The sequence below is a fragment of the Giraffa tippelskirchi genome, chromosome 9 (assembly GCF_054371585.1).
Source record: "Giraffa tippelskirchi isolate mGirTip1 chromosome 9, T2T-mGirTip1v1.2.pri, whole genome shotgun sequence".
Taxonomy (NCBI): Eukaryota; Metazoa; Chordata; class Mammalia; order Artiodactyla; family Giraffidae; genus Giraffa; species Giraffa tippelskirchi.
The window spans coordinates 13893719-13916437 of NC_137283.1; the positions used below are offsets into that span (position 1 = coordinate 13893719).

The 22719-nt window shown below is 47.3% G+C and overlaps 1 protein-coding gene across 3 annotated transcripts in view; it reads left to right on the forward strand.

Moving 5' to 3' along the window:
- The window catches only part of TRAK1 (trafficking kinesin protein 1), a 152660-nt gene that overhangs the window by 46896 nt on the left and 83045 nt on the right, over positions 1–22719 (forward strand). For 2 of the 3 annotated variants that reach the window (XM_081527644.1, XM_081527645.1), the window contains exon 1: positions 10092–10594. In XM_081527644.1, the coding sequence (XP_081383770.1) occupies positions 10504–10594 (91 nt within the window). In that variant the 5' untranslated portion in view covers positions 10092–10503. Of the gene's footprint in view, positions 1–6603; positions 6901–10091; positions 10595–22719 lie in introns of those variants that run through there. The other variant, XM_081527647.1, reaches the window with a different exon arrangement.

Consider the following 22719-nt stretch of genomic DNA (forward strand, 5'->3'; position numbering starts at 1 on the left):
GGCCTCATGCACTTGCCTTGCCTGTGGATCCCAACTCTCTCTCTCCCCATTTTTTGCTCCCCAGACATCCCACACCCCTTCGAAGTGGCAGCGCACACAGTGTGGACTGCAGGGCTTCCTTGTTTAGGACATGTAGGTTTTCTCAGGGGACGTTTTCTTTCTTCATAGCAACATCTTTCTATTCTGGAATCACAGAGATTTCCAGCAAGCCACCCCACAGGGGCTTGGGATGAAGTTCCTGTTCTTGCCACCTGTCTGACTTTGACCAGCCTCTTAGTCAAAGGCTGGACTCCTCCCTGGACTTGGAAATGTGGAAAGGACTCTGCTGCAGATCTGAATTTTCTGATAGGGGTTAGAATTGGGGCAGGGAGCGTATGGGCGGGGATGCTCCACCAAGAACCATCTTGGCTGGCCTTACAGTCCCTGGCTGGCAGAATGAAATGTCCAGAGGGCACTGTTTCCCCCCGGTTTGGCTTGGAAGCACAGAGCAGCCCTGTAGGCATGTTGGGGAGCCTGTCTGCAGAGGAGCATGTGGTTCCTATGCTAACTTGGGAGACAGTGCTCCCTTACCATCTTGCTCAGCTTTTAGGGTCTCTTAGGTAACTTATATCTGCGCTGGACGTGGGCCAGCTGGTCTCCCTGAACTTACTTTGTGCTGGAAGACACATGAAGGTTCCGTTGGGGACGGAAGAGGAGAAGCTCGACAGCACAACCTCCCTGCTTGGCCTCCTTTCCCCAGAGAGGGAGCTATTTATGGCGCGTTATAAATCTGCTGCCGCCAGCCGGAGAGACCGGGACTGTTACGTAAGACTGTTAGAGCATGCTGGCTTTTTATTCTCCTTTCTTCAGGAGATGGGGCAGGGCTTGCAGAAGGCAGGGTAGCTGGGCACTTCTGTTCTGTGGGTTGCAGCAGAATTATTTTTGGAAACCAGGAAATTTGGTCACACGACAGTTTTCATTCAGTGAGACCTGATGGATGAAATAGATTTCTCCTTCTTAAAGATCTGTAGGGGACAGTGGCTTTGTTGGTGGATTTGTTTCTGTCCTTAGCACAGTTTAGAAAGAGAAGGTTGAGTTATGGGACTAAGCTTGGTCAGAGTCATTGCTTTGAGTGACAGAAGTTTTCTTTGAGTGATTCTTGATTTAAAAAAAATAGTGGGATGGGTGGGGTAGGGTGAGATTCACCTTCAGAGCTGGAGAACAGTATAGCCTTAAGAATGAAATGTATTTCACGTGTGTATGTGGGTGCCTGGGCATGAGAACGTGTGGAAGAGAGAGAGAGAGCAAGGGAGGAAAGACACAGAGGCGCCCCACACGTACTAGGTACATATACAGGAGCCGCTCACGTGACGGGTGCACCTATGCGGTGCACGGGTCGGGGGCATGTGATGGGCGCACATCTCTGGGTCAGCGACACGTGGCAGGGACACATGATGAGGGCACGTGAAAGCAGCTGTGCACGTGTCAGGCACATCTGTTGGATTTGTGCATGAGGTACAGGTGCTGTATGCATGTGACGGCACAGGTGTTGGTCACATGTGATGGGTACAAGCGTGCAACCCCCATTCCATGCTCAAGTTCTTCCTTCAGTCATTCTAGTCTTAGTCTCCAGCTGTCCCAGCTTCTCCTTTTCTAGGGACCCTCAGGGGTCTCATAGGACTTCACAAAAGGCCACGATAGCCCTCCTGGAGACCATAGAGCATCTCCTTTCCTGTGCCTTTGGCTCCCAACATGGCGCCGACTTTCTGGCTGTGAAAGTGAAGTCGCTCAGTCGTGTCCAACTCTTTGCGACCCCATGGACTGTAGCCTACCAGGCTCCTCCGTCCATGGGATTTTCCAGGCAAGAGTACTAGAGTGGGCTGCCATTTCCTTCTCCAGGGGATCTTCCCAACCCCAGGGATCGAACCCAGGTCTCCTGCATTGCAGACAGACGCTTTACCGTCTGAGCCACCAAGGAAGCTGTAGTTGCTGATATTAGCTGTTCCAAGTCTCCTTACTCATTCTGTGGGTAGTCACATATGCCCTCTCCCAAATTGCTCCTTCCTTGTGCAGCGTCGTGGTATAGCAGTAGTTGAAATTGTTGAGTAAAGAAGAAATGCTTCCAGTCCTGCTTCTTGCCACTTATATGAAGAAAACTTTGAGCAAGTCGCTTAACTTTTCCCTACCCCTGTTCCCCACCCCTACTTCACAAAATGAGGAGATCTACCAAGCTATGCTGTAGATTTATTTTACAGGACAAAGGGAATTACGCCCATGTGAAAGCCCTCAGTGAGCAGTATCCTCCTGTAGGGCCAGTGGCTGCTTTTGGCAGTTCTGCACCGTTGCTGCAAAACTGCAGCTCATCTCTCTCTCTCCAGCTGTTCAACTCTTACATCATATTTTCCACTCTTTAGCCCCTTGTCTCGTTATTTAAGGAGCTGGCCAGAAAGGTCAGATGAGGTGGTAGAAGAGGAACAAACCAGTACAGTTGCCCATCAGCTGTGAGCCAGCCCGGCATGGCCCTGGAGGTCAGACCCCATCTTTGGGCTCTCTGAGGTGTGTGTATTTCTTATAAGGAATTGAGTGGTCTCAATGGGGTTTTGAGTTCCTTTGCCTCTGTTGTGGCAAGAGCCTTGTTTTTAAAGACAGTGGACAGATGCAGGAGAACGATCATTGGTCAAAGATCCCATGAAATGTCTGATTCTCCATTGGACATAGAACAACTTTAAACACATAAGCATGATACACTCACAACTCTAATAGTGCAGCATCTTTGGAGCCATTTAAATCTAGGTTCATACATATGGACTCTAAAATGTGACACAAATGTCTGCAAAACAAACTCACAGACATAGAAAACAGACTTGTGGTTGCCAAAGGGGAAGGTGTTGGGGGAGGAATGGAGTGGGACGTTGGGGTTAGCAGATATCAGCCTTTATATATAGAATGGATAAACAACGGGGTCCTACTGTGTAGCACAGGGAACTATATTCAATATCCTATAATAAACCATAATGGAGAAGAATATGAAAAAGAATGTATATAACTGAATCACTTTGCTGTATAGCAGAAATTAATACAACATTGTAAATCAACTAAACTTCCATGAAAAAATACGATAAAGGGAAAAAAAATCTAGGTTCAAATCCTGGGTAAGTTATTTAATCTCTCTGAGCCTGTTTTCTCTCCTGTAAAAAGCAGATGCTGATATTACTTTATAGGTTGTGAACCTTAAGCAAGGTCATATATATAAACAATCAAGCCCACTGCCAGACCTGTAGCTCATTTTGCAAGGAATGCTGGGGCTCTCTGCACTTTCAAAAAGCACATGTTCACCTTACCACCTTTTAAGCAGGTAGCAGTTTGCTCAGATAAGTAGTTGAAGATGGCAACAAAGCACATGGCCCTGGCCAGAGAAGGGGAAGCCCCGGTGGCAGTCATGCCATAGTCAAGATATTAATAGTTTGTAAGCAAGTCATCCTGAAGCAGGTGTCAAGTTCTGGAGTGTTCACCCTGATTTCAAATGAGTCTTTTCCTTTAGGACCATCCACAGCCTGCAAGTTCCCTGCCCTGATTTTATTGTTCCTAAGATAGAAATAAGTATTGAAAAAATGCCTCCACTGTACATTCAGAAGCTTAAATGCTTATGATCCTTAGGGTAGGTCTCCTAACTTTTGATTCAGTTTCAGGCCTGCTGTCCTAGGCCTGGCAGACCATCTGCTTTTGTTGTGTTTACTTCTTCCAGCAACTTGACAACTGACTGTTGGTACCCACATTTTATAGATGAGTCATCTGGGGCCTGACCCCTGCAGTCTGTAGGGAATGGTTGAGCTGGGACTAAATCCAGTCCTGTGTGGTACCCATCATTGGATCTAAATCTTCCTCTAGGACCAAAAGGGTCTGGGTGGCTGTGGGCTGACTGGTTTGCCTTCTCACTATGCTTGGGGAAATGTGGGGGCTTCTAAAGCATACTGTTTCTTTTAGAACCAAAGGCCCTTGAGGGAGGCAAAATCTCAAGTTGTTCTATCAAGATTCCTATCCCCTGGTTAATCAGTCAAGCAGTGATCTAGGTACTGCTATGAGAGGACTTTGCAGATGGAAATAAGGTTATTGATCACATGACTTTAAGATAGGGAGATTGTCCTGGATTATCTAAGTGTAATCACATGAGCCTTTGAAAACAGAAAAGAACAGGAGAGGAGGCTAGAAACATACAGCAGAAGAAGATAGAACATGTGGACTCAACACGCCTTCGCTGGCTCTGAGACGTAGGGATCATGTGCAGGGATAGGAGAGAAGCCTCTCGGAGCCCATGGGCAGCATGAGAAGGAACATGGGCAGCCCCGAGGAACAAAGACCAGCCCCTGGCTGACAGCCAACATGGAAATATGGTTGTCAGTCCTGCAGCCACAAGTAGCTGATTTCTGCCCAACAATCTGAATAAGCTTGGGTATGAGTTCTTCCCTGTAGCTCCAGGAAGGAGCTCAGCCTTGCTGATGCCTTGACTGGCGCCCGCCTGGCAAGGCTCTTGTTGGACTGCTATGACCTATAGCAGTCTTGACTTGACAAGTGACTGTTTCAGGACACTAAATTTGTGGCAGTTTGTCACAGTAGAGGTAGAGGGCTATACAGTCCTGGTAAACAATTTGTCCCTTTATGAAAACTTTTGGTGTTCTGGGACCTGTTGGTTCAGAATTGCTGAACTGTGACAGTAAGTTAGTCTCTGGATATATTGGCTGCCTATGCCCCCCCAGAACATAAACCTTGAAAGCTCAGGCACCTGGCTGATCCTGGAGGGGTTCCCGCATCCCCCAGGATGGGCTTCTCCTTGTCACCTGTTGGGCCTCCAGCCCCAAAGTTCTGTTCTGGTTTCCTTCTGACAACCTGGAGGAAGTTTGTCCTCGAGGAGCCTCTTCCTTTGGCTCTTGGGAAATGGGTGACTCATGTTCACAGAGGGCAGCTCTGCCTGCACATTGTCGCTTGACTCTCCTGCCAGAGGTCACCTCCACATGGGTGGCAGAGGGTTCATGCTAATATCACTGGGGGAGTGGGGGAAGGGCTGACACAGGACACAGAAGCCCTCCTGCAGTTCCGCCTACCTGCATTTGGGGTTCCTGGCGTGGCTCAGCTGCAAGGCCACTGGTTTTCTGGTGCTCATTGAGTCCGTTCTTTGTTCATGATGGTGCAGCTAAGGCCTGGAGGAGCAACACTGTCCCCCCAGTGTCACACAACTCTGGGGGGTTTTAGCTCAAGTTCTGAGCTACAAAAAAATCCCATGCTGGAGAAGAAGGAAATTGTAGGAACATGCATACATGTTTTCTGTTGGCAACAAACTGGATTAAGCTTGAGCAACTCCAGTCTTCTCTGAGAGCCTAGGGGCTGGAATCGTGGACCACGAGTGGAGGAAAAGGGTAAGGCAGGGCACCTGGGCCGAGGGCCCCAGCAAGAGGCAGGATAACCTCCTCAGCTCAAATGCAAAACCACTGGCCTTCTTGCTTTCTTTTTTCCTGCTTCCTTTCCTGGCCCCTCTTTTGCTGACAATTTGACCTGGTTGCAGAATTTCTCACTCCTCTGCTAAGAAAAATCTCTCCTTCCCCAGGCTCCCCAAGTAGAACTGAGTAAGACAGAGGCGCTTTCATCTCTCAGGGGCGTCCACCCTCACTTTGCTTAAGCCTCATTTGTTTCCTCTGCCTGAAAGAAGCCTTTTGCTTGGTGTGCCAGGGTTGGCCAGAGCCAGAGAGCATCCAGGGCTGCGACCGCTTTGTTCCTGAACCCCGTGTGAAGTCTTGGAAATGTCTGCATACACTCGAGTGAGGGGCAGTGACCAGTTGGCTAGGATCATTTTCCCATGGAGTTCTTATCACTTTTCTTAGTCCACACCTGGCTCCGTGACCTTTGGAAACTTCTGAACCTCTTTGAGGACCCTTGTCCTTTAGCTGTAAAATGAGACTGGTAACAATACCCAGCTAAGAGTCGGACACTCACTGGGTGACTGAGCAAACACAGATAGATCGATCTGTGTCTTGTACAGAGTGCTCACACACAGCCCTTCCCACACTCCATGTGGCTGGTAAGCAGCCTGGGTATGGTCATTTCAGGGTTGTTGTTGCATAATTGCGAAGTCGTGTTCAACTCTTTTGTGACTCCATGGACTGTAGCCCACCAGGCCCCTCTCTCCATGGGATTTCCCAGGCAAGAATACTGAAGTGGGTTGCCATTTCCTTCTCCAGGGGATCTTCCTGACCCAGGGATCAAACTCACATCTCCTGCACTGCCAGGCATTTCTTTACTGCTGAGCTACCTGAGGAGCCCCATATCAGGGTAGGTGCCCTCATCTTAGCTGTGGTCCAGTCTGTCTATTTGCTTACAGCTGCTTTCAGACAGGTTTCAGTTAGTAAATGAAGCCACATGCCCTGTATTTCAGTCCCTGAGTGGTTGAATAGAACTTTACTTGCAATTCTTTATTGAAACTGAAGAATTCAATTGGAAATACCTTGGCTCGAAGGAAACAGAATTTGCAATGTGATCACTCATCATCTCGGGGCTCTTACTTTCTGAAGATTTTGTTCATTTTTTTTCAGAGATTCTAAGTCACCATGCTCCTCTCTCTGGCTTGTCCCTTAGGATTCCCGTAAGGAGCCGTTGTCAGTGTGCCAGACCTCCTGGGGGCTGTCTGCCCGACTGCCCCAGACTCCGGCAGTGGGGCCACCGATGGCAGTGGGCACCTCCCTGTGAAACCTGCCAAGCTGGACGCCACAGCTCTGCACGAAGATACTTTGGCCAACTCTGTGCCCCCTTCGGAGGCGTGCAACCATGCAGTCCTAGCCTGCGGCCTGGGCATCCCCGAGGAGCACTATGTGAGCGAGGCCGTGGAAGATGCGCCCAGCTGCAGAGGGTACCGAGATGCCTGCACCATCACCGGTAAGGGGGCCTCTCCCTGCCGGGGTTGGGGGAGTCAGTGAGGACTGGGGAACGGTGGGGCTGTAGGAGTGGGTCTCGGGGAGGGAGCTGGAGGTTGAGGAGAGCCCACCAAAGGGCAAAGTGTCTCAGCTTTGGGATTGTGAGACCTGCTGTCCAGAACTGAACTGTCTGAGATGAAGACACTGCCTAATAGAATTGTCCTGAAGGTTAGAGATGGGAGCACTGAATCTTGAGCAGTGCCACCGGCCCGTAGCGGTGCTCAGGGTGGTTTGGTCCCTCGCCCCTCTCCCTGAGGCTCTGTTTCTTCCGACATAAAAGAGGTGTAATGAAAATAACATGCCATGGTGCTGTGGGCTGCAGCAGTGGGGAACTCCCCGCAGGGCCCTGTGCACACTGTCAAGTTCAAGTTCCTATAGACGCCTGTGTCAGTCACACCTTCCCAGTGTCCTGGGAACAGGGTGATCTGCCCCCCACCTACCCAGTGCACGGGCAACACCTGCTATTCAGGCACATTGTAATGGAGCTCTGGCTTGTTTCTTTCCTTGAAGGATCCTCGTGACAAGTGTTTGGAGCCAGCACCAGAGGGGCTATGAGGGGGAATGGTGTGGGCTGGTGTGCGAAACAGCAGTAAGGAGCATCGTGATACATCCACTTGCGTTTTTCTTGAAGTTTCTGCCCAGGTCTCATCTTGTCTGCACTGTTTGCTTTCACACTCTTGTTGGAAATAATGTTCGTTGATAGTTTCAGATATGCAGATGTGCTTCCAGTTGGTTTTCACTGTTTTCTCACCAGTTAAGCATTGAGGACCCCACCCCACCCTACGCCGTGTCAAAAGCTTCCTGGGTAAGAGGGGCGTGGAGATGCCAGGGATCCCAGCCGAACCCCTGGGTGCCAAGCCCTCCCTCCACTTGTGTGCTGAATCCTCCTGCTACTTGCCTGGCCCCCAGAGGACACGCGTCCAGCACCTGTTTTGTCTCTACCACACCATCCGTTTCTCCTTGCTCCTATTAGCACAAAAACAGGTGGCCACATCCTCCTTCTTAAAAGAAATCCTTCTTTGCTCTTTTCCACACAGCCAGCATCCCTGTCTCTGCTCTTTGGTTTGCTGACTCTGGTTTTTCTCCTGTTTTCTCATGTGTCCACTACGCACAGGCTTGGACCCACCGTACCCCCAGTACTGATGGCCTCGTGCAGTTTGGCAGTCCATCCTCAGCCTTCTCAGCAGGCTGAGACCACCCCCTACTCCTGAAAATGTAGTCCTCCCTTGGCTTTGGGTCCTGACTTGGCTGGCTGCTCCTCTCTGGGAACCTGGGAGGCCCCAGGGCTCAGATCTTCTCTCTCCTGGGTCCGCTACTCCCTAAGTGATCTCACCCAGGCCCCAGGAGTTAGAACCTGCCTCTGCGCTGACCACTGTCCAGTGCCTGCCCTCATGCTGGACTTTCTCCCTGAAGGCCAGATGTGAGGGTCTGACTCCACACACAGCATTTTGTACTTGGATGCCTGATAGGCTTCTCTGACTAACCTGGCCTTTAGTGAATTCCTGGTTTCCTCCTCCACCTGCTTTCTTTGCAGTATTTCTAAATGGTCCTTTTGCCCGTTCAGCTGCTCAGCCCAGAAGCCTTGGAGGCACTCGTGACCTCTGTATCTCCTTCCTACTCTGGTTTGCTAGGAAGTCTACTGACTCATGGTTCACAGTGTGCCCAGAGTTTGACTGGTTCTTGCCAGCCCCACAGTAACTGGTCGAAGCCACCATCATCTTACACTCAGATTGTTGCAGTGGCCTCCTGACTGGGCCTCCTGCTTCCTTGCTTGCCTCTGTGCAGTCCAGTCTCTGCCTATCCAAAGGAGTGACTTTCTAAATACAAAGTTGGATGGGTTAACTCTTCTGCTCCACACCTCCCCTAGGCTCCCTTCTGTCCATGGCTTAAGTGACAGGGTTTCCTGTGCCCCTTTGACCCATGTCCTCTTCAGCTCACTCCACTCCAGATACACTAGCCTTCTCACTAATTTTTGGACAGACCCAGAACATCCCACCTCAGGGCCTTTGTTCTTGCTGCTGCCCAGCACCTGGGTGGCCTTAACCGCAGGTGGCCCCCTGATTCCTAGTGTACTTTCTCCAAACGACATTTCCTTGGAGGCCTTTATTGAGTCCCCTGCAAAGAGAATGGTCTACCCCTTCCCCGTCTCCCTTACCTGCTTTAGCTTCCTCCCCAGATTTAGCCATGAGCTACTATATGCTTGCATTTTGTTGACCAAACTTGCAGTTACATAGAAACTACTACTAGGGTAATCACAAAGGCTAGGGCAAGGATTTTGTGCATCCTTGAGTCTCATGATTGAAAGAGCACCTGCATGTGGCCATTACTCAGTAACTATTTGCTGAGTGAATGAAATGTGTTGTTTAATTATTACTGCATTCCCATGAAGTGGGGAATGTTGTCCCCTTTTTGCAAGTAAAGGGACTAAATCAGGAAAGGCTCAGCATCCTGCCTAAGATCCCTGAGCTCTAAGGGGTGGGACTTGATGTAAGTTGTGACCCCAAGATACATGTTCCCTGCCCCACCTCCGCCAGGAATACAGTCCAGTTGGGGAGACAGATGAGCAAGTAGAAATAGGCTATGCAGCATGGTTAGACCAATGATAAGCACAGGCACACAGAAGAGCACCAAGGAGGGTACCTGGCTGAGCCTTGAAAGGGAAAGGATGGGGGAGACCAGGAGGGCTTCTCAGAGGAGACAGTGTCCCAACTGCATTTTCATTTGTCTGAACACATAAGCTCACCACTGGGATCCTTGTGGCATTTTGCCAGTGAAATCCAGGAAGCGATTCACTTGTTAAAGTAGTTTCACTTCGAACGTGACAGACGAGGGCAGAGTAATGGCAGAATGGCAGTGCTGAAACGTCAAACCCTATGGGGCATGGTAGCTGGCGGTTCTTTGTTGGAACATCCGTAGCAGGCACCATGGGACAGCTGAGAAACAGCTCAGTGCTGTCACATTTGGCAGCGGCTTGGTAAACAAGAGTGTAAACACAGCCACTGTTATGTGCTTAAGGCAGCCAAATAGTTCAGAACACGCTCAGGTTAAAGCTTTATATGTTGGTCTCTGAGAGGAAGACACGAAACAGAAAACCCTCTTGAGTATCACCGAGTCCACGTATGTGGACTCCAAGGGCTTTGCCAAGTGCAGTCCTGGGAGACTGCTTGGCATCCAGCCTCAGATAAATCCATGCCACCCCCGGTTCCCAGGGAGCGCTGAGATGAACAACAGGCTTTTTGTTCCTCTCTAATTTTTAGGCAAAGCCAAATTGCCCAGCACAAAGCCCCGCTCCCCCCCCCCCCAGGGATATCACCTTTTGGGGTGCCTCATTTTTCGGTTTGGGGTGGTTTAACAAGATGAGCCGATAGGGTGCCCAGGCTGCCTGGAGTTACATAACCCATTGTGCTTCCAGGGCAGTGCACAGTCTTAGGATTTGCCCCAACAAGCAAACTCAGAGAAATGCTGAGTAGGTGCAGAAGGTGGCTGTGCCGAGGTGCTGCCCAGGTTGGATGCTAATGGAGGATCACGCTTCGCTCTGAACTGCCGCTGGAGTTTCTTTCTGCACATGGCCTTGGTGTTTCAGTTCGGGCAGCCCGTGAGGGCCCAGCCTCTGCCAGGACTCTGCTCAGACAGGCTCATTCGGACAAGCTCATGTGGTGAGTGTGTTTGCCCGGCGTATCCACTGTGCTTTTCTTGTGAAGATTGTGGCCAGGGAGGTGAAAGGCTGAAGGAGAAGTCATTTCTCTCCGGTTCTGTTCAGCTTGGCAGGTTGTCCTTGGACCTGGGATGGGAAATCACTGTATTGACTTGCTGACATGCAGAGTGGAGGGACCTTGGAAGCTGCTCACCTCCTCTTAGTCCCTCATCCAGGCTCAGAAGAGGCAGGTGACCCCCACGGGGCCGTGAGCAGCACGTCTGAGTTGGGACCAGGCTTCTGGACTCCCACCACCTTGCCCTTCAAAATGCTCTGAAGCGGCTGACCAAGGTCTCCAGGATCCTCTCTGACCTCTCCTCCTCTGTGATTTTCCTGATCCTGTGTCTTATCCTGGTTTCTTAAAGCCTCATCTGGTGTCTGGGTCAGCAAGGGAGTTTTCAGAAGGTGAGGAACACAGTCAGACAGTGTCTCCCCCCATCCTTTCCTCTTTTTCTACCCTCAGTTTTCTTTTTCTCCCTCTGTACTAAATGTGCTTGGTCCTGTCCTTCCTGTCCACACCCCAGTGATGGGGAGCTTGCTAATCGGTTCTGTTCTGGCTTGTCTCATGTTGTGGGGCTGTTTCTCTCACTTCCTCTAAGCTGATCAGAGTCCGAGAGTTGATGCATCTAGTTTCTGTCCTGTCTATATGCTGTTACTCATGGTCTGTCTGGGGTCACACACCAGTGAGTTTCTCGGAAGGGCGAGCTCTTCTTGTTCCATTCAGTTGTCGGTTTCAAGACATATGAGAACTCTGGATGGGAGATTATAGAGATGCTGTGGTGTGTGTGTATTTCAAATATCTTCAGGCTTGGTCAGGAATTCTGTTCAACTAGCATCCGTCTGAGGCCAGCTTTTTGATGGTGTCCACAGGTGAGATCTGGCCTCCCCCTTAGAGCCCTGGAGGTAGGCAGAGATGGAAGTGACTCTCTGTGACCCAGCCAGGCTCGCTCACACTATGCTCATGGGAACTGTCCTGTATGGGTGAGCTTGTCATTGCAGGGCCACCATTTCAGATTTGTTCCTTTTCTGTCGCCAATTTAAGCCATCAGACTTGGTGACTTATCCTCTGAAAACATGCTCAAATAAAATATTATGGACGTCTTTTATGAATTAAATGTGAAGTCTTGCTTATCAATTCCTGTCTAGTATAAAATTTTTATTGTGTTTTCCATTGAAAATGTATCATGATAGTGGTTCTTACTTGGCTAAATGGAACAGAAAAAAATAAACACCCCTGCTTGCACAGAGTGAGAAAATGTGAATTAGAATCTAGGGAACTGCAAATTAGAATCTTTTTCCGAATTCAACTTAGAAATGATCTTTGCTTCTCTCAGTTGAATGGCCCCCATTTAGTAATTGGTTTGTTTTTGCAAGTGCAGTGCAGGAGGAGGGCCCTGTTATGCTGGTTTTCGGAGCTAACACTTAATCTTCAGCAAAACAGAAAAACCTTCACCTTTGTATTTTAAACATGCTGACCTTGCTTCTCCTCCACTCCTCATCCTTAGGTGAGTGGGTGGAATATTTATCAGACAGGGTTTTAACATGTACTGTAAAATTTAGTTAAAATTATTAGTAAGCGTCCTGACATATGATTGACAGGCTATAGTTACAGATGCCTGATATATTCTTATCTTCATAATTCATTTTTGTTCTGAATTTGAGACAAGTTTTAATGTATCTGATGTATTGGTGTTAGTCTTTGCCCGTTTCAAACTGTTTTAGGAAGCTGGCAAATAATAAATTAAAATTAAAAAATAAAGGGACTTCCCTGGCATTCCAGTGGGTAAGACTCTGCACTTCCAATGCAGGACCCACGAGTCTGATCCCTAGTTGTGGAGTAATGAAGATCCCACATGCTGCGTGGCATGGCCAAATTAAAAAATAAAATAAAAAATAAAGAGTAGTGTTATTAAAGATTTGATCAGAGGTGCTTTGCAAGGGCTTCAGTATACTGAGTCCCCTAGCCGCAAATAGCACTCCTAAGGGTGTTCCTTTAGGTACTGGGTTATCATAATGGATTTACATTGATTTGTTTTGCAAGTATCAGAGCAGTTGTCGCTTCACACACGCTGTGTTCAAGCTGCTCTTTAGGGGACTGGACGGGCCAGACGTGGGCCGCTGTCCTCAGCACCTTTTTATGCCCCTCTGCTGAGGTTTGCTGTAAGGACTTGAAAGGGATTCAGCAAGAGAGAGTGCTGGGTGGGGCTTTGCAGGCACTGCTCACAGTTCACTGGTGATTCTGGGACTCATGGCCCAGAGAACCTTGACTTTCTTCTCTGACCTCTGATCTTGACCTCAGACAAACTTGAGCAAATCAAGCAGAAACTATCATGAACAGGAACTTTATAGCTGTAATTGGACTTGGAACAAATCAAATTTCATAGATCTTGTGTTAAGGCTTTTCTGAGAAACAGAACCAACAGGATATTTTTATTATATTATATTATATATGTTTATATATCATATCCTCAGGCATTGGCTTATGCAATTATGGAAGCTGACTAGTCCCAAGATATATAGTTGGCAAGCTGGAGACCCAGGAGAGGCGATGGTGTAATTCCAGTCCAGAGATTAGCAGACTCAGTGGCTCAGATGGTAAAGAATCTGCCTGCAACGCAGCAGACCCAAGTTCGATCTCTGGGTTAGGGAGATCCCTTGGAGAAGGGAATGGCAACCCACTCCAGTATTCTTGCCTGGAAAATTCCATGGACAGAGGAGCCTGGTGGGCTACAGTCCGTGGGGTCACAAAAAGTCAGATATGACTGAGCAACGAACACTAACAGCCTAGAAAGAGCCAGTGTTTCAGTTTGAGTCCAGAGGTAGGAAAAAGCTGATGTCAGCTGGAGGGCAGTCAGGCAGGAGGAATTCTGTCTTACCCTAGGGAGAGTCAGCCTTTTTGTTCTATTCAGACCTTCTGTGGATTAGATGAGGCCTGCCCACATCATGGAGGGGGTATCTGCTCTACTCAGTCTACGGATTTAAACCTTAATCTTATCCAAAAACACCCTCACAGAAACAACCCAGAATAATGTTCAGCCAAATGTCTGGGTACCCCATGGCTCATTCTAGTTGACAATTAGCCATCACAGATCCTAACAAAGGCTGACACTTACTGGGTAGTTGCTCTGTGCCTGGCAGGCTTCCAGGCACTGCTCTGGAAACTCACTTAGTTCTCAGCACAACCCTGCCGGGCAGGGACTGATATCACCCTCATCTTTAAAGAGGTGCAGAGTGGGGAGACCTGTCCTCCCATGTAAACCAGGCATCCTTGGGGTTTGGACCCAACAGTGTTGTTTTCTGACCCTATTTAACCTCTATCATTGTGTGTTTTTCTCTTCTATTAAGTTCATTTAAGTAGAGTTTTAATGATAAAAGTTAACACATGCAAAGAGTAAAACTCAAAATTGTACCAAAGCATAGTCAATGTATGGAGAAGGCAATGGCACCCCACTCCAGTACTCTTGCCTGGAAAATCCCATGGACGGAGGAGCCTGGTAGGCTATAGTCCATGGAGTCTCTAAGAGTCGGACACGACTGAGCGACTTCACTTTAACTTTTCCCTTTCATGCACTGGAGAAGGAAATGGCAACCCACTCCAGTATTCTTGCCTGGAGAATCCTAGGGACGGCGGAGCCTGGTGGGCTGCCGTCTATAGGGTCGCACAGAGTCGGACACGACTGAAGCGACTTAGCAGCATAGTCAATGTAGAGTAGCAATCACCCTTCCATCTGTACAGTTTAACCATTAAAATATCATTCCTGTAAGTTTTTATGCACCTAATTCTTTTTTCTGAAAATACACTAGTGGGACCATACCGTATACCCTAATCTGCATTTTAAAAATTAACAATATTATGATTGCTTCATTGCAGTACATAGGATGTTGCTTTATGCTTTGAAATGGCTTCATAGTTGCTCATTGTTTGGCTGTATCATTATCATCTTCCATTTATTTATGTTCGCAGACATAATGGGTTTTTTTTGGTAACAAGCATTGTGTGATTCCTCCTTTATTAACCAGAAATTAATAGGTAATGAATCCTTCTAAATACATCATCTTAGAAGTAACAATGGAATGCCTTATTGTAATGTAAGGGAGAAACTAAAGTAAAATGATGGAGCCTGAGTTCTGGTTGTAGCGTCACGGACCTGGCCTCATCAAAGTGTGTAGTGAGCAGGCAGGTGCTGCCCCTGTGGATAGGGTTGCTGTGCAGGTATCAGCCCTAAGGGCAGTTAACCATACTGGCCTCTCAGCGGCCAAGAATGAGCCACTGTTTTTGTCAATCCCCTCTTGACAGTTGCTTTGTTTCCAGTGTTTGCTTTTTAACAGTGCCCCAAGGAACAACATTCTTGCATGTATGTCTTTTGGGTCACTTATTTCACATGTCTGTGGGCTAATAGGGAATATGCATTTAGGATTTGGTGTGCATCGCAGCACAGCCCTCCAAAGAGCCTGCACCTATTAAGTGCCCAGCATCCATGTGGAGTGGCGGGGGTCTGGGTTTAATTGACCATTTTCATCATGGTTAATCAAATAGTCATACAAAATGGTATTTCATCTTATTTTGTTTCTTCTTAATTATGAATGAGTCTGTTCCTCCTTTCTCTTTTGTCTCATTTTCTGCAAACAGCCTGCTTTTTGTCTTTGCTCATTTTTCTAGTGGGTTGTTGGCCTTTAAGAGGTATTCTGGAGATTCTGTTGTGTGTACAGAGGGTAGGGTGGTGTGCCAGGGTGAGATTCTTTTATATTTCAGAAGAGGAAAAAAATGTCTTGAAAATAGTTACACAAATTACTATTTAACTATGACTATGTCCAATATTCACAGAAGTACAGGGTGCTTAGAGATTATGTAAAGGGGATTTCTGAAGTGGCATTTCTAAGAAGGCTTCTGTAGGAAAGCCATATTTAGGCAGAAATCTGAAGGCTGTGTAGGTGTCAGCAGAGAGGGAGAGAGGGAAGGAGCAATCCACACATTGAAGATAGCATGAGCAAAGGCCCTGTGGTGGGGAGGTACTCTGATAATAGTTGCTAACACTGGTAGAGTGCTTACTGTGTGCTTCACACTGTCCTCAAGGCCCCTTGTGTCTGACTTCGTTTAATTCTCATGTATTAGTTATCTGTCACCGTGTAACAAACTTCCCCAAAGCTTGCACCATGGAAAGCAGTCTGGTGGTTCTCCAGGTTAAACCTAGTAGCTGCTGTATGACTTAACAGTTTTTCTCCAAGTTATGTACCCAAGAGAAATTAAAACATGAGTCCACACAAAACGTTAGATGTGTGTTGCAATCAGCATTATTCACAATAGCCAGAAAGGAGACCCAAATGTCTATCAGTTGATGATTGGATAAACAAAATGCAGTATATTCATACCATGGGGTATGATTCAGGGATAAAAAGGGATGAAGTACTGATATGTGCTATATAGCATGGATAGCACTTGGAAGCAGCATGCGAGGTGAAAGAAGCCAGACATAAAAGTTCTCATATGCAGAACAGGGAACGCCATAGAGACTGGGGCCAGTGGGCTCCCTCCCTGGTTCCAGAGGGTGCTCTTGGAGAACTTGCATTTTCAGTCTTATTTTTCTACCCCCTTTTCTTCTCTCTTCCTCTCCCCACTTCATCCCCTTCCCTCCTTCCATCTCTTTTTCCTCCCACCCCTCTTCTCTCCTCCTTGCCACCTGTTTCTCCTCCCTTCTCCTTCTCTCCTTTCCTGGTTCTTCCCGTCCTCCACTTCATAAAAACAAACAGTTCTTTTTTTTTTTCCCCCTTTGTAGACAGTTTTTACAACCAAGATGGATCTAGGTTGGCTAAGACTCAGAACCTCTTAGGTAGAGACAAAAGGTTACAGGGCACACTGGGTTAATGTTCTTTGGTGTTTTCCAGCATGTGGAGGGGGTGAAGTTGGCCTGTTGTAAAGCTGGCCCCTTTCCCTATTGTGTCTGGGTAACACGCTTCCTGTGATAATGAAGGGCTTTGGACAGCTCATTGGGAAACACTGGGATTTAGCTAGAAACTCCTTGGAGGTGAGAGGATGGAATGGAGAGGGCCTCCATGCAGGACCTCTTCTGAATTCTTGTGCAGTGCTTGGTCACTTGGTTGTATCTGACTCTGCGACCCCATGGACTGCAGCCCGCCAGGCTCCTCTATCCTTGGGGATTCTCCAAGTGAGAATACTGGAGTGGGTTGCTATGCCCTCCTCCAGGGTGTCTTCCCAAGCCAGGGACCAAACCCAGGTCTCCTGCATTGCAGGTGGATTCTTTACCATCTGAGCCACCAGGGAAGCCCAAGAATACTGGAGTGGGTAGTCTATCCCTTCCCCAGGGGATCTTCCTGACCCAGGAATTGAACCGGGGTCTGCTGCATTGCAGGAGGATTCTTTACCAGCTGAGCTACCAAGGAAGCCCTCTGAATTCTTGGATGGAGGTAAATTGGGCAGAGAGGAGAATGGAGTGAAGAAGAGGCCCGAGGGCTGGGAGTTCTAGGAGTCCTTAGGAGGGATCCACCAACCTCTAGGAGAGGAGGAGAGAGAGAGGACCAACCAGCTCCTGCTCTAGGCACCTGGAAGCTGTGCAGAGGCTTTGTTACCCTAGTTTACTGTCCAGGGAGAGGCTATTTCAGACCCTATCCAGCCCATCTCACTTCTGTCCCTGGTGCCCGAGGGTGTCTGGGCACCATGCTGGAGGAGGACATGGGGTGGTGAGCCTGGGAGCCCATGACATTCTAGGGCTCTCTGTCTGCCCATCGTGCTTTGTAATTCCTCCCCCCGACCCGCCCAGCCCAGCTGCAGGGCAGAGTAAGGTGGACCATTTATTTTTGTGCAGAATTGGGTTTTGTCCTGTGGATGCCATGAATTTACCACAGAGGGAGGAAGGGCTGTGGGAATGAAGCTGATGGGCAGAGGAGCTGGAGGTAACATGGTAGAGGGGTCTAGGAGTGGAGGGCTTGAGGGCTGGGAGGACGGGGGGTTGTGGTCCAGGCGGGGGATGCTCCAGGAGTGGAGAGGTGGGGAGTTGGATGGCGTCTGACTGGGAGGTGATGGGCACGGTGGGGAAGGTGACTGCGGACCTGATGCCATGGGTGGAGGGACTGAACGGTAGACAAGTGAGCACACGCCAGGCGTAGTGTGAGTCACAAATGAGCAAGGAGTATGAAAGGCAGATGGAAGAAAATGAGCTCGTGTGGCTGGAGGAGCCAGATAATGCCAACACAGAGCCCAGGCCCCCAGAGAGTCAGCTCAGGGTGAGGCTCAAATGGTCCTCTTCCAGGTGGTTTTCAGCCCTAGCTGGATTTTGAACTTCCACCCTAGCTGAAGTTTCCACTCCTGGGCTTCAGTTCAGGTGTGTTCCACGTGTCTGACCTTAGGGCAGCAGCTGTCTAGGGCCATGTTGTTCTCCTGGCAGAGGACAGGAACTCAAGGGGACAAGGCACCTGGGTCATGTCCTTGGTGGGAGAGAGGGAAGGTCTTAGGGATTAATGGTTAGAAAGATGAGAAGGAGGCAAAGCCGATGGGTAGGGGGACCCTGACCTCCCTTCTCTTTTGGTAGAAATTCTGTTCTCACGCCCAATCCAATGTGTTAGATCTCAGTGTATCTGATAAATATTACTCCTTTTTTTTTTTTTCTGTATTGAAAAAATCTCACAACAGACAGCTCAGGTTGTCATAACTTCAGGTTTGAACTCCATTGCTCAATGCTATTTCAGTTCTGTTTACGTAGGGGTTTGTGGTGAGTAGAAATGGGGAGGGTCAAGTCTAAGTTTGAAGAAAGCCTGATCATTCTCCTCTCTCCTTCCTTTGTCTGGGGCTTGGGGGAGGGTGCAGGCCTGCCCGGGTGCAGATGCAGCTCCACCTAGTGGGTCAGGAAAGTACCAGCAGCAGGAGTGGCCGCCTTAACCTTGAGACCAGACACTTGCGGCGATCTGGCGTTTGCAACTTTTATAGGGATTGGAAGAAAGAGGAGTTAATTGTCTCGAGAGTCTGACAGATTAGGCCTGGCAACCTTAGATGTGTAAAACAGAAGAAATCTGCCCCTATCCCTTCTTCTGCCTTGGTCTGTCCCAGCTTTATTCTCTTCCCATCTGCTCTTTGCTAGAGTTAGTTCCAGAAGTTGTTTTTTTATGAGAGGGTATTATGAAAGGCGAGTATGGCCACATCTTTCTTGCTTAGACTACTTGTTAGGAGATCCCGATGGTGATGGAACTTAAGCCCCATGTAGTAAACTTCATCCTCCTAGTTGTCGGGGCCGTACTTTACATGATTTTAAATTGGGTATGTATTAGTCAGGTTTGGCTGTAGAAATGCTAGGTAACAAACAACTCCCAATTCTACAGTGGCTACTGCAACACTTATTCCTTGCTCCTGGTCATAAGTTTCCACGCCTGGGCTTCAGTTCAGGTCTGTTCCACGTGTCTGGCCCTAGGGCAGCAGCTGTCCAGGGCCATGTTCTTCTCCTGGCAGAGGACAGGAGCTCAAAGGGAGAAATATAACCACACAGGGATATTCAGAGCCTCTAATTGGACATGCAGTAAGTGATGTCCACTCACATTCCACTGGCCAAGGGAAGCTCCATGGCCCAGCTCAAGGTCACAGAGTTGTGAAATGATACTTCATTCACAATGACCCACAGCAAGGGTGGGAAGTGAGGGAAGATCAGCCTGGATTTTAGAAGATTCTCAGGTAGCAGGAGTGGCCTTGAATGGCAGAGGCATGTAGGTGGTCTTCAGGAAAACCCCATGGTATCAGTGACCTTTAAGCCCTTGGTGTAGTCTCTTAGCTCTACTGGGCTAGGGAACTGGGTGGGTGTGGGTGGGGAAAGGAGGTAGACGCCCATGGCCTACAGCCAGGGCTTGGCATATTCCTCCCTAAAGGGCCAGAGAGTAAATGTTTTAGGTTTGTTGGTTCTGTGGTCTCTGTTGTAGTTGACAGCAGCCACAGAGGGTACCTTAAGGAATTGGTGTAGCTCTGTTCCAATGGAATTTTTATTTATAAAAACAGACAGGGGACTGAATTCTACAGTGGACTGGAGTTGGTGGACTCCTGGTCTACACCTTCAAGCCCTGATCTGTATCAGGGTGTCAACTTAACAAGAGAGAAATATCCCTTTTTAGTTGAGAAGCCAAATAAATAAATAAATTCAAAGGGCTTCTGGTGGGTCCAATAATACCCCACCCACTCAGCGTTGTTAAGCCATGAATAGTTGGTCCATATTGTTGGATTCTCCGGGCAGCCAGAGCTTATTGTTTTTAAGCATGATCTCTCATTTTGCTTGACCCATTTTCAGTAGAAATGGCTGGAAGAGTCTTAGAAATTCCTTAGGCTTTCCTACAATGGTGGGGAAGGTGATTAACCTTTTAGGTAGATTTAGATGCATCTTTTATGAACAGTGTTTGGTGGACGATTTGGAGATGTGTCCAAAGATGGTAGGTGTGCCTAGTGACCTTTTTTTAACATTCTTTGTGGTTACATTTTTTGTGTGTGAGTAACCGCTTCATTGAGATAGAATTCACATACCATATAATTCACCCATTTAGAGCATATAATTTGATGGTTTTTAGTATGTTCACAGGGTTGTGCAGTCATCACCACAGTCAATTTTGGAGCATCTTCATCACCCTAAAAAGACACTCCACGCCCTATAGCTGTCACCCAGCAATACACTCACATGTGCCCCAATGGGCTGCATTTTTAATAAGCTTTCAGGAAGTCACTTCTTGGTTTCTGCTGTCCTTGTTTTTCTTTGCTCATCCCTGGCCTTGGAGAGCAGAGCAAGAGATCTTGAGTAGTCATCTGTGCTATTCAAGTGCACATTTAACAGAAACTTTAACTGTTCATGACACTTCTGTATCATACCAACGTCACCTGATGAGATAACTTAAAAATTTTTTCCTTTATTATATTTAATAAAGCTTTATATTTCTTTATTTGTATTCTGCTTTGTAAAAAGTTATCTTTTGTAATTTTCTATTAATACATTTGAATTTATGGTTGTGTTGGTTTGAAACCTGGTTCAAGTAACATGGAACTGTTTCATGCCCAGATTTTATTGTTTTATCTGTTTTAACTGCTTATTATCAGGCTGTAGTGAACTGTTTAGGGATGAGTTTGAAGTCTTTTAATATCCACATGATCTCATGTGGTGTTTTGAAAACGTAACCATTGTTCACTTATAAACAGAATTTCCTGTTCAGGAAGTTAATTTGGATTAACAATAAAACAATTGACTGCATTCAGTGGTAGAGGCACTGTAGGTATTTTGGGATCACAAAATTTTGTTCTATTAATAAAATAAAGTCTCTGTGATTTGGCACATAATTCTTTATCTCAAAGTTTATCACCTATGCTAACCGACTTCCATTGTCCCCTGGTAAAGGGCTGACTTTGGGAAGGAGAAGACAGGCAGAAGGACTGGGCTGTGAACTCTGGCAGCTGCTCAGGATGAGGGTCTGAGAGAGTCTAACTATAAATACCAGGTGTGTAAACATATTTGGAAATCAGAAAGCAAATGTAAGTGTAAAGAGTTAATTTGAAAACAAGAAATTGTATCTGAACCCCCAGATTAGAGCAACAAAACCCAAGGTAGGAGCGAGAATAGTGAGATGAAGTATAAGCAAATTACCCTATTTTTGCTATGGATAATGAGAGAAATACAGATTTACCTCCTAGTATTAATAATTTAATGGAAACTACCTTCATCAGTAAGGCTTAGGCTTTGCTGCAGAGAACAGTGCCTTCACTTCACAGGATTTATTTTTCTTTCACATAAAAGAAGTTCAGAGGGAGGCTCTGCAGTGACGGTATAACCCTTCTGTCCTCAAAGGTCCAGGCTTCTCCTGTCCTTCAGTTCCACCATACTCATGCTTTTTATCCTCAAAGTCACCTCATGTTCTCAGAAGGCTACTGAAGTTCCAGCTGTCATGTCCAAATTCCAGGCTCTAGGAAGGCAGCCTTTAGAAAAGCCTCACCATACCACTGCTTAAATCTCAGTGACCAGAACTTAACACTCTTGGTCACACCTTGCTATAAGGGAGGCTAAGAAATGAGTCTTCCCAGGTCTTTGATACTAAGGAAAGTGGGTGGCTGGGAAGCCACTAGCATCATAAGGTATCATATTTTAAAGATAGAATGTGAACCTTTCAAATCAGTGTTTCCTTCTCTTTCACGTCATGACCCCCCACAAGAAAATGATAGTGTTTGCATAGCTCAAAGGGTGAACGGTGATTGGAGGCCACCCTGCACATTGCTTGGCACCCTCTATTTCCAACACTTGAAGAAAAGTCTGCCCTAAATCATTACAAAAAAAAAAAAAGAATCTGGCAGCAGATAGTCTATAAAACAAAAGACAGCTAATTAATGAAACCTCAAGAGAGTAGAACCACCAGGAGGCGGACAAAAGTAAGATCGGTCTTGTCCCACATGCTCCTGTTTGAAGACAAAGTCTCTGAATGGGTCAGAAGTAAAGCTTTAGTGATGTTCTCTGTCTCAGGAAGTTTCAAAGCAAAGTACATAAGGGAGTGGAAGTTGGGAAGAGGAGGGCAATTTAGAGAAAAGAGAGTTATACAGAGGAATTATTTAATCAGTGAGACCAGAGGGTCAGAGGCAGCATGGGTGGTGGCTGTGGCCACTGGATCCAGACTCTATGTTAGAAAACCAGGTCTAATACTTACTGTGTGATGTAGGTTCAGTTATTTAACCTCTCTGCGCCTTAGGTTTCCCCTTCTGTAAAATGGGGATGATAATAATTTCTGCTCTTAGGGCTGTTGGGAGGTTTAAATGCGTCAGTGGAAATAAATACTTGAAGATGGTAGCATCTGTAAATATTTGCTTCTGTTATTATTGCTTCTGTTTGTTATTATAAAAAGTACAGCTGGATCCATTATAAAAAGTGTGTATGTGTTAATCACTCAATCGTGTCCGACTCTTTGCAACCCCATAGACTGTAGCTTGCCAGGCTCCTCTGTCCATGGAATTCTCCAGGCAAGAATACTGGAGTGGGTTGCCATTCCCTTCTCCAGAGGATCTTCCCAACCCAGGAACTGAACCTGCATTTCCTGCATTGCAAGCAGATTCTTTACCATCTGATCCACCAGGGA